Genomic DNA, 18,947 nt, shown 5'->3' with positions numbered 1-18,947 from the left:
CCTGGACTCTGGCTCTTTTCCTGTATCTTGTACAAACATCACACCACTTATTTCCAAGATCTGATCATCCCAAATCATTTCAAGCATACTTTGCATTAATTAATAATAAACATATAACTTTATTATCTAAAACTATCAACAATAATTTTCTAAAACTATGAATATTTTTTTCTAAAACTATTAACAATAATTCTTAACAATAATATTGACAATAATAACAGTAATATTATATAACGATGAACAATAATTTTTTAAACTAGGGATGATTTTTCTAAAACTAAGAACGGCCGCGAGTCAGCGGCAGCCGTGGTTGCTGCAGCGAGGGGGCGGGCAAGAGACGCAAATGCGTCTGTCCGGCTGAAGCCGGGATGCGCCAGCTGGCTCATCCTGATGATGACGCAGGGGGCGGGCCTTGGCGCCGTATTTAAGCGCCACAAAGGAGGACCTCGCCCCTTTGCCTCTGGAGGAGCCGGAGGACAGTGTGCTGTCCGGAGCTCTCCTCGAGGCCTCGCCTCGTGACGGTGGGAGGGAACGGGATGCGGCTTGCCCGTCCGGCCCGATCGGAGTTTGGGATTCGGTCCGTGGGATGGCAGTGATTGCGTCGGAGGACCAGTCTCCGTGGGATCAGCGATGGCTGGGCGGCGTTCCCGCGCCCGGCCGGGTGAGGCTTCCAGAGGCAGGGGAGACCAGCAGGAGGCCGAGGGCAGCAGAAGGGGCAGGGGCTGGAGCCGAGCGAAAATTGGGACGAAAATTGTTCTCAACTGACATTTTCATTTTATTTAACAGCTTGGTTATTTCCAGCTCTGCATAAAAGGACTGTAGACTGCTTGGCCACGTCTTAGGGCCTGTCTATTAACCTTGATTTGGAGCCCCATTTTATTCCAGGAACCCGGATTCTTTGCCTTATGGATCCCACCTCATCCTGGCCAGCCATAAAGCTGAGAGCATTGCTCGGGCATCCAGTATCTTGCTTGAAGTCTTTTGCGTTTAGTCATCTAGGCTAGTCATCTAGGTATTATACTTTGCCTATAATACTGGCTTCCATGCTAGCACCTGTTTTTCAGCAACCAATTTGGAACCTCATGGCCTGTCCACTGATTTTGCTTCAAAACAACAACAAGAATATATATATGTGGTCCGTCAACATGTGGTCCGTCGACTAACTGGAGGTGGGCTGCGAAGGACGCCTTCTCCCCCCAGCACCAGCCCTTTACTTCATCCACGATCCGGCAGGTGCACATGGGTCTATATCGTTGCAGAGAAACAAGCTCAGGGTTCCCATTGATTTGTCATTGTCATGAGTTAAAATTTCCATGAAAAAAAATGTTCCTTATGTTCATTGTTGTGGCGTGTCTTTATCTTATTTTGAAGGGATGTTTAAACATTACCATAGCGACCAGAGTCAGAGAACGTTAGGGCAGTGGGCCTCAGTAAAATTGTCAAGCGTTGAGTGGTCCCCGGTGATAAAAAGGTTGGGGACCACTGTTCTGGAGCACAGTCACTTTAAAAGAAGCCTTGTAACCGGGGACCAGGAAGTCTTTGAACTGACACCCTGGCCAATAAGGGAGATCTGATTTGCTACAGCATTGGAGGCACGAGGCAGGAAGTTAATTTGCAAAAAGCAGAAACCTGCACACTTCCTGATGGCGATTTTTGAAATATCGAGGCTTATATCCACTTCTGGATGTTGCGGGGGAAAGGTAGGGTCACTCCTGATCAATCATATATGTTGCAGAGGGAAAAGTTAAAGTGCCCAATATCAAAATGCAAATACAATTCAGTGTAGACAGGAGGGATTCATACGAACTGGGAGCAAGTAAAAAGACAGGAGGGATTCATACGAACTGGGAGCAGGTAGTAGTAGTATAGTAGTAGTATTCTTTATTACGGTCATAGACCAGCAAAATCAAAACAATTTCACAATTACATAAATAATATGGCTAAAACACAGTTTTACTCCTAAAATAGCATTATGTTAAACACTTAGACTATGAGTCTGCTAAAATATAAATTAGAATTAAATGGAAATATAGGAATTTGTTCTAAATGCTCTCAGGGTCTGTTAAGTTTTAGTCAACTTCCACCGCCTTTTCATGGCTGCAGCACAAAACCTGGCGACACTATATGTGATGGAACAATTTGTGTCTGTGAGCAGCAGGGAGATATAAAATTGTCCTGAGCACCCTGGGACTCTATGTAGCCATGGTGTGATAAATATGGAACGTATGTCATCATAAAACTGACAATACAAAAGGATATGTTCCAATGTTTCTATCTGACCAGAGCCACAGGGGCACTTCCTTTCACCATAGGGGATTTTCTTGTATCTCCCTTCAAGTACAGCTGAGGGAAGGGCATTGCAACGAGCTAAAGTGAAGGCCCTCCGGTGGCTAGGCACCTCAAGATTCTTTAAATAAGCCAAGGGAGCTGTGACATACCTGTAGCCTTCACTAACAATGAAGGCAGAGGTATTCGCTAGATCATGTTGGCGTTCTATATCCACTACTCGCTGTTTGATAACCTCTTTAGCCTGGTCATAGGCCATCCGAACCAGAAATTTTGGAAAAAATCCCAAAGCTGCGATTTTCCCCCTCACTGATTGTTTCCATGAAGACTGGAAATCATCCTTCATTATCAAGGAAGCTAATCCACAGGGGAAAAAAGAGATTTTAAGCCAGTAATTGAGAATGTTTAACCATACTCTTGCCTCCACCTTCATAAGGTCAGTCTCAAGTCGCAAGGCGGCACTGGAGACACATCTCGGGACTTGGATGGCTGATCTTAGGAATTTGGATTGTACAGATTCCAATAATGCAAAGTTGGAATAAGGACCTAGCTGCGCACCATATAGCAGTTGTGCCATTGACTTAGCTTCAAACAATTTTAGAGCTGCGGGGATATAATGACCTCCTTTCAGCCTAAGGAATCTGAGGATGGCATTTGCACTTTTTTGTGCCTTTCCAGCGACATAAGCCCCATGGGTTAACCGGGAGCAGGTAAAAAGCCCCCTGCAGACTACACCCTGGACTCTGGCTCTTTTCCTGTATCTGTACAAACATCACACCACTTATGTCCAAGATCTGCTCATCCGAAATCATTTCAAGCATCCTTTGCATTAATTATCCGGAGACTATAATAAACATATAACTTTATTATCTAAAACTATTAACAATAATTTTCTAAAACTATGAACAGAAATATTATATAACTATGAACAATAATTTTTTAAACTAGGGACAATTTTTCTAAAACTATGAATAATAATTATTTAAAACTATATACAATTCTAATATCTAATATATCTAATATCTAATATCTAATTACAATATAAAATATCTATATACAATTCTAATATATAGTGGCCATGATTGAGCGCGGCCGCCGTTGACGCAGCAGGGGTGCCCAGGAGCGGCGCGGACCCAGCTGCGTCAGTGGGCCGCGCTGCGGCGCGCTGGGGGAAGGGCGGGGCTGCAGGCCTTTAAAAGGCCGTGAGCAAGCAGCCCGCCCTCTTTCCCCTCGGATCACGTGCCCGGACAGCTTGCTGTTCGGGCCATGAACAGGCAACGTAGGGCCGGGCGGGTGCACGGCGCTTCGGGCGCTTGCCTGCCCTGGGGTGATTAGCCGAGGGGGGGGATAGGACTTCGGAGCCCTCACGCCACTCTGGGTCGGCAAAAACAACAACAACAACAACAAAAAAACCTACGGGGGACGCGTGGCCGGGGTCGGGCTGCCGGGCCGCGGAGGAGTCAGTCGGCGGTGGGCGAATGCCTCGCTGCTCAAGATCGGCTGCTGCCGGCCGCGGGGGTCGTGAGGCGTCCGTCAGTTCGGGCCTTGGGGACGGGGGCGCTGAGAAGGGCGGGGCCTCGGCTGCGGCTTCTAGGCCCGAGGGCCGGCCCTGCCCTTCAGGGCCTGAGGAGCGGACCGCAGGGGGGCGGCCTACGGGGCTTCGCCGGCGGCGCGGCCGCGTCGCAGCTGCCGCAGCCCGGCCCACCCCCTTCTTCACCCCGTGGTGCCGGCGTGCCCGTTCGGAACCGGGGAGGGAGAAGGCCGGCCCGCTCCGCCCCGGCCTCGCCCGGTGCTAGCGGGGTGGGGTCCGGGGCCTCGTGGGCGGCCTCAGATGAGCGCCGTGGTTCCACCACCAGGGGGGGAAAGGGGGCCCGGGGGAGGTCGAGGTCGCCTGGCCGGTCCTCCCGGGGCCCTCGGAGTTCGTGGTCCCCGTCGCCCGGGGGGAGCTAGGGCACCTCACTCGTCCACGTCCAGCTCCAGTGGGGGTACCCGGCGTCAGCTTGGGGCCCAGCGGGACCGGGCCAGGGACACCTATAGTTCCCCGTCCCCCCTGTGTCGTTCCGGTCAGCTCCTTCAGCGGGACGTGGATGGGTCTAGCGGATCCTCTGCACGCCCCTCTCGTGGGTCGTCCAGGGGGCGTCTGGGGGGCCCCCGGCGCCGGCGGCATCGTTCTGGTCGCCGAGGGGAGCGGCACGACCGGTCATCCCGTTCCTCGTCGTCCGGCCGGGCCCATTCGAGGCGGTCTTCCGGATACTGGGCGGGATTCACCGAGGCCAAGGCGCTGTATGGGGCTGGGCGGTCCCGCCACCGCAGCCCGGTCCGGACTGAAGCATCACTTTCCGGGAGCCCGCTGGGGAGTGCCGATTTGCGGGAGCCTTCGCCAAGGGCGGGGCTCGCCGGAAAACGGCGGCAGAAGACGCAGCGGAGGGCCCACAAGAGGAGGCGCACATCGCGGCACGGTCCACCTTCTGGTGAGTCCTTCTTGTGGGAGGAAGGAGACAATACCATCCATGATGGATGGTACTGGATACAGGGGGCTTACGTCCCGGGAATCCCACCCTGGTTGAAAAGCAGACGGCGGGATATGGTCCGGATGCTGGACGAGGCTGGTATCAGCCGGTGGCGGAGGGAGCCCCCAGGGCGGTTCAGGGACGTTGAGGCGCCGCCAGGGGTCCATCTACCCGTTAAATTGCGGGAGCGGACCCTCAACGGTTACTTTGTTTATTTTTTTGAGTTGGCCAAGTGGCGCCGCAAGGGCGCCGATACCGGCAAAAAGGGGGACAGGGACAAGGCGCAATCCCAGCCATGCGAGCGGACGATGCTCAACTGGCTTAAGGGGTTTGCCGAGTTCCAGGCCTTGATTTGTGGGGTGTATCCGGAGAGGGGTTGGCACCTCGCCCAATACCTTTACACCGTACTGGAAGCTTGGGAGGTGGGTGGCGAGGAGGCCGCTATGGACTACGACAGGGAGTTCAGGGAACTTGCCTCCCACAACGCATCCACGTGCTGGGATCTCAGGTTGCATGACGCCTGGTTCATGCAGGTTGGGCCCAGTGCTCGGCAGAAGAAGGAGCGCGGAAAGGGCGGTTCCGCTGATCCAGTCCGTAAGCTGTCGGGACTGGTATGTTGGGACTACAACAGAGGCGGCTGCAAGCGCCGCAGGTGCCGCTTCAAGCATCGCTGCGAGGACTGCGTGGGCGGCCATACCATGGCTTCTTGTGCACAGCCTTCGACTTCGCAGCCCTTTCGAGGGACCCGATCCTCCAGAAGAAAGGACGGCTGAAGCTGCGGCCCAGCTTCGCACCCTGGCTCCAACGCCGGTCAAACTCCCTGTGCTTCTGGCATGGCTGGAACATTACCACGACAGGCCAGCAGCCGCCTATTTGGCAGCCAGATTTTCAGAAGGTTTCTGGATCCCGTTCACCAGCGAACGGGTGGCATCCACAAGTGGGAACCTGCAGTCAGCCCGGGAGCTGCCGGACATGGTGGCAGCCAAGTTGGCGAAAGAATGGGCTGCCGGCCGCATCGCCGGACCTTTTGACGGACCGCCGCTTCCCAACTTGAGGATTTCCCCACTGGGTGTTGTGCCGAAGAAAGCCCCCGGGGAATTCTGCCTCAACCAGCACCTGTCGTACCCCAGGGGCGGGTCAGTAAATGACTTCATTCCGCCTGAGCTGTGTGCAGTAAAGTATACGCCGTTTGATGCGGCGGTGACCAGGGTTCGCCGGTGCGGGAGGGGGGCACTGCTTGCGAAATGTGACGTGCAGTCGGCCTTCCGGCTCCTGCCCGTCCACCCGGATGATTTCTGCCTCTTGGGCTTCCGGTTCCTCAAGGGCTGGTACGTAGACAAGGCCATGCCAATGGGGTACTCCATTGCCTGCGCAGCCTTCGAGGCGTTCAGTTCCTTCCTTGAGTGGGCGGCCAGGGCCCGGGGAGGGTTCGCCGAGCTGGCTCATTAACTAGATGACTTTTTGATGGCTGGCTTGGGGGGCACGGACGATTGTGCGGTCAGGCTGCAGGCGTTTCAAGCGTCCATGGCCGAGTTGGGCATGCCCTTGGCCGCGTACAAGACTGAAGGTCTCACGACCAGGCTCACGTGCCCGCCAGACCTGTGGCAGCTTGGCACCGCCTGATCATGGATGGGGTTCTGTCATCGCTGGCAAAGTCCACACGGCGGGCCTACCGGTGGGCGGCCTACAATTTTGTGGATTTCGCTCATCTGGCCGGGCGTTCCTCCGTTTGGCCCATGGGAGAGGGCCTGCTGCTATGATTCCTGGCCCACCTCAAGGAGCGGGGCCTTTCCAGCCGAACGATGCGGGTCACGCTAGCCGGACTTTCCTTTTGCTCGAAGGCCATGGGCTCCTGGGACCTGGGGAAAGCGTTCCTGGCCCGGTAGGCGGTGAAGGGTTGGGGGCGGCAGACCAGGTTTCGGCCTGATCCCAGACGCCCCATTGCCCGGGCCATCCTGTGCCAGCTGCTGGAACCTTTGCATGCCGTGGCCAGTTCTGACTTTGAACGTGCCCTGTTCAGGGCGGCTTTTACTGTGGCATTCCATGGAGCCTTGCGGGGCAGGGAGTTGGTGGCTCAGTCCCGTTCCGCACGGTCTTCTGCGGGCCTGATTGTTGCGGACATTGAATTGGTGGACTCGGGAGTACAGTGCCTGGTCCGCTGGTCCAAGTGCGACCAAGGGGGCAGGGGGAGCCATGTGTACCTTCCAGCTTTTCCGGGGGTGGCCGATTGCCTGCGACGGGCTATGGCCGCATACCTCAAGATCAGGCCCTCGTTACCGGGAGCCCTATTCGTGCATCAGAACGGGACTTGCTTGTCGCGGTACCAGCTGGTAGCCGTTCTGCGGACCTGCCTTCAGAGGGCGGAGCTCCAACCCTCCATGTACGGGACCCATTCCTTTCGCATCGGAGCCGCCACCGAGGCATATTTGGCTGGCGAGCCGCCCAGGGTCATTAAGCGGAAGGGACGGTGGCGTTCTCAGGCTTATAAGTTTTACTGTTTAATTATTGGTTTCTTCCCAGGTGTCCCATCAACTGCAGCAGTGGTCACGGTGGTGGGGCACAGTATTCTGTACTGGGCTGGCAGGCATGCGTCTTCTACCGGATGGGGAGAGCATCTCGGCCTGGAGGATGTCTGCAGGATTACCTGGTCCGGAAGGAGGGGGCTGCAGTGGTTGTCCTTGCTGCGGGTCGTGGCTGACGACGTTATTCGGTCTGGTGTTCCGGATGTTTTGGTGATCCATCTGGGAGAGAATGATTTGCCTGCCATGACCGGACGCCAGTTGAGCGCTGCCATAACGGAAGACCTGACCATACTGCGACAGCGCATGCCGCGTACCTTGTTGGTATGGTCCGAGATGTTGGATCAACTCGTTTGGCGGTCCGCCAGGCGGCCTGCCCGGGTGAACTGGGCCAAACAGAAGGTGAATAAGGCTGCGCTGAAGGCTGTGCTTTCATTGGGGGGTGTGCAGGTCCCGCACCCCAACATAACTTTTCCTTCCCCGCTGCTTTTTCAGACTGACGGGGTTCACCTCTCCGACAGAGATTGCGACCTCTGGCTGTCCGACGTGCGGGATGTTTTGGTTAAATATTTAGCAGAGGGTTGGCGGGAACAGGGACCTGTGGTTCCTGTTCAGTGGCGGGTCATGCAAGGTAGGGAGCCTGTTGGCGGGGAGCCCGTTTGCATACGGGACTCCCCGGAGTAGGGGGTCTCGTTAAGGAGACCGGCCATAACCGGGTGCGGCCTACCCGGCTGGGAGGCCATGGGCCCGGAGCCAAGCGAGGGGAGGGGGCCCTATGGAGGCGGACGCCCGTGGGGCCCTCGAAGGTCGCTTCCCAGGGATCCCGCGGCGGAAGGCATCCCATCCTCCCGGTTGGGAGTGAGGTGTGGAGGTGGAGCGCCACGGTCGTGGTGGTCAGCCGGCCAGCTGACAAGGCATGGGCTCCCTTACCTGCATGCGGGCCAACCCTCCAGTTGGAGGGACCCAGGTTAATAAACGGCTGCGGCCAATTTGTTGCCAAGATGGGGTCTGCGTCGTTACTGGGTTAGTCGCCACCTGCCAGTCAACTAATTAAAATATCTATATACCTAATATATATCTAATATATCTAATATATCTAATCTAAAACTATGAATAATAATAATTTAAAACTATATACAATTCAAATATTTCTTCCACTATCGCAGGAAGAATATTCTTAGTCTTCCAAAGCAGCTCCTCTGAAGGGTGTCTGATGAAGAATCTCTGGCCATGGCTTGCATGACCAGGGGGACCAGGTCCGTGGTGTTCTGCTCAGGGTCGCTTTTCAGCAAGTTGACGACTAGAAGGAGAGGAGAGAAAAGTCAGAGGGAGGCCGGGCTTTGAGAGGGCAAAGGGCACAGGAGAGAGGGCGGGGACGGCGAGGGAACAGGACAGGTGAGCCACAGAAGAGGGGGAGGCAGATGGTAAGGGTTGCCAACCCCAGGTTGGGAAATACCTGGGGACTTTGGGGGTGGAGTCGAGAGTGGGCGGGGTTTGGGGCAGGGAGCGACCTCAGGGGAAGGCTAATGCTAAGGAGTCTGCCCTCCCAAGCAGTCATGAGCTCTAGCCCTACAACTGGCTCTCATGTTGTGTGAGGCTAACAAGCTCCAGGCTCTGGAGATCTGCCCAAGATCTGCCGGTATTACAGCCTCTATCCAGACTACAGAGATCATAGAATACTAGAGTTGAAAGGGACCTCCTGGGTCATCTAGTCTAACCCCCTGCATTATGCAGGACTTTCACAACCCTATCACTCATCCACTGTCACCTGCCACCCCCTTGGACCTTCGCAGAATCAGCCTCTCCAGCCTCTCCTCTCCAGATACCTATCCAGCTTCTCTTTAAAAATCTCCAAAGATGGAGAACCTATCACATCCTGAGGAAGCCTGTTCCACTGAGAAACCGCTCTAACTGTCAGGAACTTCTTCCTGATGTTTAGACAGAATTTCTTTTGCATTAATTTCATCCCATTGGTTCTGGTCCGTCCCTCCGGGGCAAGAGAGAACAATTCTGTTCCATCCTCTAAATTAGCGATTCCCAACCTGTGGGCCGCTGACCACATGTGGTCCGTCAACTAATTGGAGGTGGGCTGCGAAAGACGCCTTCTTCCCCCCCCCGGCCCTTTACTTCATCCCCCCCGGCCCTTTACAACACACTTTGGGTGTCCTTGTCTTCCATCACTCCCAGATGGGACTATCTCGTTGCAGAGAAACAAGCTCCGGGTTCCCATTGATTTGTCATTGTCATGAGTTAAAATTTCCATGAAAATAAAATGTTCCTTATATTCATTGTTGTGGCCTGTCTGTATCTTATTTTGAAGGGATGTTTAAACATTACCATAGCAATCAGAGAGCGTTAGGGCAGTGGTTGAGAGTAGAAGAGTAAACTACCCCCCCCCACCGGGCCTCAGTAAAATTGTCAAGCGTTGAGTGGTCCCCGGTGATAAAAAGGTTGGGGACCACTGCTCTAAATGGCAGCCTTTTATATGCTTCAAGATGGTTATCAGATCCCCTCTCAGTCATCTCCTCTCCAGGCTAAACAGGCCAAGCTCCCCCAGCCTTTCTTAATTCATCTTGGTCTCCAAACCCCTCACTATCTTTGTTGCCCTCCTCTGGACACGCTCCAGTTTGTCTACATCCCTTTTCAACTGCGATACCCAAAACTGAACACAGGGCTCCAAGTGAGCCCGAACCAAAGCAGAGTCAAGATCTGTTCTTCAGGAGACAATGGCTGCTTGGGACGGTGGACTCTAGGGCCTCATGACCCACGGAGATCCCTCCCCTCCCGTCCCCAGGGTCCACCCCAAATCTGCTGGAATTCCCCACCAGGAGCTGAGGCCACACACCCTGCTGAGGTTCTTGGCATACAACAGCCCTCCCATTCCCAAGGTCCACTGACAAATCTGCACGAATCTCCCAACACAGAGCAGGCCTCCCTGATGCCATGCTTCAGCCGTGCCCCCCACCAAGAGGTCCTCTAGTCCGTGTGGGAAGTCCAGGGGGCATGGCAACAGAACTGCAACTCACCAGTCGAAATTGCACGTAGGGTGTCTTCACGCCTTGATTCCATAGCGATGATTTCTAGAGACACAAATACCAACCGCGGTCAAAGAGGACCAGAGAAGGTTGCCAGCCAATAGACTGGGCAGGGAGATCTCCCACAATCACAACTGAACTCCAGGGGACAGAGATCAACTCAGCGGAGAAAGCGGAAGCTTTGGAGGGTGGACCCTATAGCATTATACCCACTAAGGTCCTGGAGCTCATCACAGTCCTGTTAGAAGCTGTTCTCACAGAGCTGTCAGAGCTCTCTCAGCCCATCTACCTCACAAGTTGTCTGTTGGGAGGAGAAGAAGGGAAGGCAATTGTCAGCCACTTTGTGACTCCTTGTAGTAGTCAAAAGTGGGGTATAAAAAACAACCCTTATTCACTTACAGCCCATCAATGGGGACCAGAGTGGCTTATATCCTACTGTGATGGAACTGGCCTGGGGTTGCACTGGTTTGAGAGGAAATGGGCAGCCATCTTGGACCACATGGCTGCCAGGTGAGCTGAGGAATAAACAAGCAAAACTTGGAACCTCTGAAGGAAGGTGCTGACTCTGTTTTTAACACCAGATAGGGTATGTTTTAGGAGAGGGACAAAAGGGTTGTGATTTACACAATTTCTTTTGACTTGTTGCTTAACTGTGCTAATAAGATACTAAATTTTAAGCCCGCTGTAGAGAAAATACAGCAGGCACTAGCGGGCAGTGGGTGGTTGGGGGAGGCCTGGGAGGGAGGGAGGGAGGGAGGGAGGGAGGGAAGGCAGCCACAGAAAACGGGAGAGAGAGAGGGAGTGAGAGAGAGAAGGGGAGAAAGGAGAGTAAACAATGGGAGCAAGAATGGGAGAAAGAAAGGCAGAAGAGAAATGGGCGTATAGGAGGGAGAAAGGAGACTAAGGGGTGGGTTAATGGATGGAGAGAAGGCAGGAAGAAAGGGAGAAGGAAAGCAAAGGAGAAAGACAGAAACAGAGCATGCGAGAGGGAGAGAAAGAGGCAGAGAGACAGGGGGCGAGGGGGGGTTGCTGGGGAAGAGAGTGGTGGGAGGCTGTCTGTTTGGGGGGCCGGGAAGCGGAGGCGGAGGCTGAGGACGATTGGGGGGGCCACAGGGGATCACACCCGGACACGACTCGGGGCCTTCTCCCGACCCCAGGAGTAGCCTTGCCGCTTATGCGACGCGGCGGGGCTGTTCCTGGGCCCAGTAGAAGGCCCCCGCCTACCGCAGCCCCCCCCGCAGCATACAGGGACCTGCGGCGGGAAAGGAGCGGCGTCCGTGCTCCTTTCCTGAGTGAGCGGGGAAGCCGGCCGGCGGACTTACCGTTGGGGAAGTCTTCTTCCTCTGAGTGGTGACTCCCCGGCCATTAGCCTCTTGGCCCTGGATTGACACTCAGAGGGCCCAATCAGGAGCCGCTTCGTGGCTCCTGATTGGGCCCTCCGAGTTTTTATCCCGGACAGGGACCACCCTTTCTCCTCCCACATTGCCCTTACCCTTTTATTCCTACCGTTCCGCAGGAGCGGTTTACAGATGCTTATAAACCTTTAAATAAATCCTGAATAAATTTGAAGCTGGCAGTGGCTCTCTGATCTATGTGCAGCTCCCAGTCTTGGAAACACCAGTCCAGTGCAAGGGGAAGTCTCAGATTCAGGGGAGGGACCTTGACAAGCAGCTACTCCTCTGGGGTGGGGTGGGGGTGTATAGGTTGGAGTAAATTATCCCCACGGTGCTCACGTGCTAGGCTGTGGGAGACACAGAGGGAAAGGGAAGCTGAAAGACCTGATCCTCCCTATATATGGCCCTGTGCTAAAACCAGGTGGAGGTGGTTACCCAAAAAGACCCTTTTTCAGCACAACTGGAGTTGGCAACCAGCCAGAAAAGGGGGTGGGCAAGGCAGAATAGGGCTGACAAAATAAAAGCGGGCCTGTTCCACCACACCATGCCTTTCCCTCAATATAATCCTTACAACAACCCTGCGAGGTATGCTAGGCTGAGAACATTTGACAGGCCCAAGGTGACCCCATGAGTTTCCTATGCTGCCTTCTGAACAGACCTGGTTGCTCGGTAACCTCAAAGATGGGGCCAAGAAATGCTCCTTTACTGTGCAAGAATTCGGGGGGGGGGGGGTTGGAATGAGTCAGCAAACCTAGACTTTGGGGGATCACATCATTCTTTGGGGGATCACATCATTCTAGGTGCTAGCTTCTTGAACAGGATGCCTCTCTTTGTCTTCACCTGGGAGTTGTCCCACTCCTTCTTCCCTTTGTCCTTTCCATCTCCTCACTTGGCCTTCCCTCCCTTTCTCCACATAGCCTTCCATCGAGACACAGGTCTCTGCAGGCCTCCCATATAGGGACCATGCCCTCTTCTTCCCAGGAAAAGCTGCCCATTTGTGATAAGGAAGGTCTCTTTGGATTGGCCCCTCTCTCCCCTTTTGACTGCATCCTGAATGTGGACTGGCTCTACTTGAATAGAAGTGATCCTCCATGCTCTTGATGCTTGGGGGGGGGGGCAGGAGTGGGAGGGCTTCTGGAGCTCTGGCTCTACTGGTGGACCTCCTGGTGGGTTTGGGCCACTGTGTGGCACAGAGTGTTGGACTGGAAGGGTCCGTGAGGTGGGACATAATAGTAATGGTAAGAACGACAACAACAATAAGGATAAACCCAATATGCCTTGCCTAACAGCTTGAGCGATGCCTCTCTAAGACAGTGTTGTGAGTTGTCAAGGTAGAAGAATGCCTGTTCTACGAAAAGGTGTCCCCCAAGCTTTCTGTAGCGCCTCAACTAGAATAGAAGAGGGGGGGGATTGAAATTCATTCAAATTCCATTCTTACGAAGGGGTGCATGAGTACGTACACGTGTGAAGCTCTCTTTTCCTTCCCTGGAGAAAAAATCACAAATTTATCATTTTTTAAGTTCTCATCAAATGTTTCAAGAAGGGCCATATGCAAATTGAAGGAATAAATGAATAAAATGAACAGAATAGAATCATAGAATCATAGAGTTGGAAGGGACCTCATGGCTCATCTAGTCCAACCCCCTGCACTATGCAGGACACTCACATCCCTATCACTCATCCACTGTCACCTCCACCCCCTTGAGCCTTCACAGAATCAGCCTCTCCGTCAGATGGCTATCCAGCCTTTGTTTAAAAGTCTCCAAAGCCTGTTCCACAAACTGCTCTGACTGTCAGGAACTTCTTCTTTTGAATTAATTTCATCCCATTGGTTCCGGTCCTTCCCTCCGGGGCAAGAGAGAACAACTCTGCTCCATCCTCTACATGGCAGCCTTTTAAATGCTCGAAGATGGTTATCAAATCCCCTCTCAGTCGTCTCCTCTCCAGGCTAAACAGACCAAGCTCCCCCAACCTTTCTTCATTTGTCTTGGTCTCCAAACCCCTCACCATCTTTGTTGCCCTCCTCTGGACACACTCCAGTTTGTCTACATCCCTCTTCAACTGGGGTGCCCAAAACTGAACACAGGACTCCAAGTGAGGCCGAACCAGAGCAGAGTATAGCGGTACCATCACCTCCCATGGACACGATACTCCGTTTGATGGAGACCAAAATCCCATTTGACTTTTTAACCATTGAATACAACAACAGCCCTGTAAGTTAGGACTGAGCAGGGAGAAAGCGCCCACCTCAAGGCCCCCTCTGTAGCCCCATCTGTAGTACGGCCTCCTTACTCACCAAACTGATGGAGTACTTCCAGCTATCCTTTTTGCTGATTGTCATCTGGAAGATGGATTTGAGAAATTGGTCCACTTTCTTGAGAGCATCTCGGGAGACCTACATAGGAACATGACAAGAGCCCTGCTGGATCAGACCAGGGAAGGTGCATCTAGTCCACCCTCCCAGCTTATATGGTGGCCAACCAGCTCCTCCGGAGGGCCAGCAACAGGATAAAGAGGCCTTGGCCTCCATAAAAACAGAAGAGCCCTGCTGGATCAGACCAGGGAGGGTCCATCTAGTCCACCCTCCCATCTCATATGGTGGCCAACCAGCTCCGCCGGAGGGCCAGCAACAGGACAAAGAGGCTGAGGCCTTCCTCTGATGTTGCCTCCTGGCTCTGGGATTCAGAGCTGTAGTGCCTCTGAAGGTGAAGGTTCCCCTCAGCCAACATGGCTAACAGTCATTGGTAGACATATCTTCTATGAATCGCCCTTTCGACCTGTTTATCCCTGAGGATATCATAGAATCATGAATTGGAAGGGAGATCCAGGGTCATCTAGTCCAACCCCCCCCCCCAAATGCAGGAACTCACAGCTACCTGCTCATCCACAGTGACCCCAATTTCTGGCCCGAGTGATCCCTACACCAAACATCTCCAGAATCCAACTTGGCCTGGAGGAAATTCACCGACCAAAATAGGCAGATTCAACATATTTCAATACTTTTAAAACTTAATTGATTTGTTTTACTTGTTAAATGTTTGGTGATTTTGCTGTTTTAGTTTAATTATCTTAAACAGTGGAGAGTAATTAATTCAATCGGAGGAGGAGGGAGGCTGGCACCTTCATGTTGCTATTCCCTGGCCAAACTGCTCCGGAACGAGCCAAGGTCCTGCTAGATTCTGCCCCTTCACACACCTTCCGGGAATGAACCTCAGCAGCTAGGGATTCCAGCCTCCAGAGGGGACCGGGGGATCCCCAGCCCGGAATTACAGCTCTGAGGTCCCTCCCCTCCCAAGCCCCGCCTTCGTCAGGCTCCACCCCCAAGGACTCCAGGTCTCTTGCAGCCGTAGGAGAACCTGGGATCATGCGTGGGGACAAGGGGGGCGCAGAGTGGGGGTCGGCATATATCCTTGGTCCTGGCAGTTGCCCGAGGCAGGACATGATGACACCGTGTTGAAAGCAGCAGGGAGGACTTCGAAGCCACAGAGAGGGATAGCCTGGGATCTTCAGAGGCTGCCGAGGGGCAGATCAACTCACCTGGGCTACCTGAGGGCTAACGTCGTGCAGGTGCACCAGGAGCGGCACCAGGGTCTGCACGGCCAGCTCCTTCATGCTCCCCTTGTCCTCATTCCTGATGTTGTCGATGAGGGAACTGAAGGTGGAGATGGCCTCCAGTCTCACTTTGTGCGATGCCTGGGCTCAGCCGGATAAAAGGTGGAGAGAAATCCAGTTAAGGAAGGGGCCTGTCACCAAATCACCGTAGAGTGATCTCATACAGTGGCCAATGTCCCGTGGCAGGGATTGGATGGCCAATGAAAGTGCCTTCCACTGAACTGGACATTTGGTCCATTGAGGTCCAAATTATCTCCTGGCAGTAGCTCTCCAGGGTCTCAGGCCGAGGTCTTTCACACCCCCTACTGCTAGAGCCTTTAACTGGAGATGCCGGGGATTGAACCTGGGACCTTCTGCATGCCAAGCAGAACCTCTGCTGTGGAGCCACCAGCCCTTCCCTTAATCCAGCAAGGTTTGTATTGTCTACTGAAACTGGCAGTGACTCTCCAGGGGTCTTTCCCATCACCTCCTGCCTGGGCCTTTTTAACTTGAGATGCCAGGGATTGAACTTTGGACTGAAACGACGAAACACCCCCCTCCAATTTCTCTTAGTGAAAGGAAAAGGGAGAGAAGAGACAGAGGCACAGAAAAGCGAGTTTCCAACCCTTATTCCGCCCTCCAACATGCAGGATGATTTCCGCGCAAGACTGGCCAAACTCACGTCATCAACAAGCGGGACGATCTGGTTGGCCACTTGGATGGCGAGGTGGCTGATGGCTTGACCCTCCAGGCTCTTCAAAAGGTGCCGCAAGATCTTGAGGGCCTTCACATTGATGGCTCGGTTGGACTCCTTCAGCCTTTTCAAGATGTCTGGCACGGCAGGCTCCAGCTTAGCCATCTGCACGACCAAGAAGTGCGGGGCGTGACAACCCTCCCAAAAGTCATGTTTGCCCTCTCTGGGGTGGGGAATTCCTGAGGATGTCTGGGTGGAGTCTGGGGAGGGCGGGATTGGGGGAAGGACCAAGGGTTACCAGACTACAGGTGGGACCTAGGCATCCCCTGGAATGACAGCGCATCTCCAGTCGATACTGGTCTGTCCCCCTGGAGAAAAGGGAAACTGTGGAGGATGGGCTTGATGGACTTGCACCCCAATGAGGCCCCTGTCCTCCCCAGCCTTCATCCCCAAATCTCCAGCAGTTTCTCAGCCTAAATCTAGCAACCGTACCCTCTTAGCCTCTGCCTGTGGCCAGGAACGGGCAACCCCCAGTGGGGCACAGGGCCCTAGAGGGCCACCGTGTAAAGCTGCTGCTTTCTCCAGGGGAACTGACCTCTGTGGCTTGGAGAACAGGAGAGCCTTTGTGCTGGGTCAGTCCAACAGTCCATCCCTTCCAGCCTCCTGTTTCACACAGGGGACAACCTGATACCCCCGGGAAGGCCAACTGGAAGGGCTCAGCCCCTCCCCATCTACGATCACCACCTCTGTGCTGGCAATCTCTGGGGGCTTTTAGGAGCAGGGGTAGGGTTGCTAATGCTGAGTTGGGAAATTCCTGAAGATGTGGGGCTGGAGCCTGGGGATGGCAGCTTTGTGAAGGGGGAGGGACCTCAGTGGGACCTAAGATGACGAAGAAGAAAACAGGGTTGCACTTACCTGTAACTGTTGTTCATCTTCGAGGGTTCTGTGCAGTCCCACATGGGAGATTAGCAAGAGGACTCACCGTGGAGATGGGGTGGGCTACGAATGCAGTATTGATTGGAGTACTGCTTTCCCCACAGCCGCATCTTTTGTAGCGTCAACATCCAGGGAATAGTGTCTTATGAATATCCCTGGTGTTGTCCAGGTGGCCGCTCTGCAGACGTCAGACATCAGAAGTCCTGCAGCAAACGCAGCTGATGTCGCTTGTCCTCTGGTGGAATGAGCAGTGACTTTCAAAGGATAATCCAGCTTCGACAATTTATAAGCGTGACGAATAGCCTGGACAATCCATCGCGATATCGTCTGAGAAGACGCTTTATTCCCCTTATTAGTGCCACGAAAATATACAAAAAGTGATTTGTCAGTGGCTAAAGATGTCGTCCTGAGAGGGTGGCAGGGCATCTGCTCTGCTCTCTCTGAAGCCTGACAGGGGTCAATTGCGCAAGCAATTGGCAGAAAAGAGGAGGGGTACGCAAACCCCACCTCACCTTTCTACCCAGGACGTTCTTGGGGCCGTCTCCAATCCTTTAGGGAGTATATCTCCCTGGATTATAGGCTGTCAGCGTTTCAGGTCCAGAGGACGACTGCCATTTTCTATCTCGGACTTTCTTTTCTTTCTTTAATCTTAAAGTATCTGCTTCAACCCTACACGATGATTTACCACAAATGAACGTCTTGAACTGAGGGGAAGACATCGGCTGAGTTCCAAAACATCATTTACTGCAAGTATCTCTCGTTTTTTTTTCTCCGTCTCTCTTCCTGCATCAAAGCCCTTTGTTTCCCCCCTCCTCTTACTCTGCTCTGCCCGAAGCCACCTCGTTATGAGGCAGGCTAATTCTCCTAACTAAGCAGAAGAAGGACTCAAATCAACTCGAATTAATTGGCAAAAGCTCTTACTGCAATTGTTTTGGTTTTCGAAGATAAGAGATAAGAGCTGTGAATGGGAAGATCCCACGAGAACTCTGTGCCAGCACGAGAATACCTGCCTTAACTGACTTCAATACGTCACATGCCAGAGGATAAAACAGAGGACCTCTACTGGCCACTTGTAAAATTGTTTGAGGCCGTTTTTTTTAAAGTCAAAAACATGTCTATGTTAAAAAGATTGGCTCATCTAATAGAGATACAAACCCAAGATTACAAAGTATTTTTAGATGGATTGGTCAAAAATATCTCCAAGGAGATCCAAGATGGCAAGGAAGAAGTCTCCAATAGGAATGATGGATCAATAACAGTGGCTGATGACAGCTCTAAACAAGGTGGAAAACCAACAGCAGAAGTGAAATCTGAAATTCATATCTTCAAGGAGATCCAAGATGGCAAGGAAGAAGTCTTTAACAGGAATGATGGATCAATAACAGTGGCTGATGACAGCTCTAAACAAGGTGGAAAACCAACAGTAGAAGAGAAATCTGAAATTCTGGAGACGGAAAATGGGATGCCGGAGTTCTGCAGCCCAGAGAAGGACACCCTTTTTAAAAAGACATACAGCCATCTCAAAGCAATAGTGTACAAAAATCAATCAAAAGAAATATGGATCTGCAGTGAAAGTAACTGATTTAAAGGAGCTCTTTGGGGAAAAAATTGTATTGATACTGGAGTCCAGGAGGTGCAACGGCCTCAAGATTTATCGATGCATATTCTGCGGGAAAGAGTACAACTGCACTTTCTACGCCAAAGGCCAATGGGACAGAATATAACTCTACGGGAACGACAAGATGTAGCAAGCCTCGAGATGAGACCCCCTTAAAAGACCGAAAGCTCATATTGTTTTATGCTTAATGTTATACTGTATTTTATATTTCCATTTTTATGAAAAAGGGGAAGCAGTGTCTCTTTCTCTCTTGTTTCTTGTTTCTTTTCCTTTGTAGGCATATAGGTAATATAATCATTAGTGTTGGAAATATAAAATGGGGTTCTCCCCCCTTATTTTTCTTTCTTCTATTAGTGTATTGTTC

At 52.7% G+C, this 18,947-nt stretch overlaps 1 protein-coding gene across 1 annotated transcript; it reads right to left on the bottom strand.

The window, feature by feature from the left end:
- Nucleotides 1–1,866: 1,866 nt before the first annotated feature.
- On the bottom strand, nucleotides 1,867–10,455 carry LOC143824707 (uncharacterized). The gene is made up of 2 exons (XM_077312218.1): nucleotides 10,342–10,455; nucleotides 1,867–8,615 (listed from the first exon to the last, which is right to left on the bottom strand). Exon 2 carries the CDS (start codon nucleotides 4,792–4,794, stop codon nucleotides 4,360–4,362), a length of 435 nt encoding a protein of 144 aa, XP_077168333.1. The 5' UTR covers nucleotides 4,795–8,615; nucleotides 10,342–10,455; the 3' UTR covers nucleotides 1,867–4,359.
- Between the last annotated feature and the right edge of the window lie 8,492 nt (nucleotides 10,456–18,947).

Source organism: Paroedura picta, chromosome 15 (genome assembly GCF_049243985.1).
Source record: "Paroedura picta isolate Pp20150507F chromosome 15, Ppicta_v3.0, whole genome shotgun sequence".
Classification (NCBI taxonomy): domain Eukaryota; kingdom Metazoa; phylum Chordata; class Lepidosauria; order Squamata; family Gekkonidae; genus Paroedura; species Paroedura picta.
The sequence above is the reverse complement of the archived record's forward strand: the minus strand, read 5'-3'. Positions and strand labels throughout refer to the sequence as shown.

Bases quoted from the DNA above. Each gene is read 5' to 3' on its own strand.
- LOC143824707 (XM_077312218.1), bottom strand. From the start codon at position 4,794: ATGGTATTGTCTCCTTCCTCCCACAAGAAGGACTCACCAGAAGGTGGA.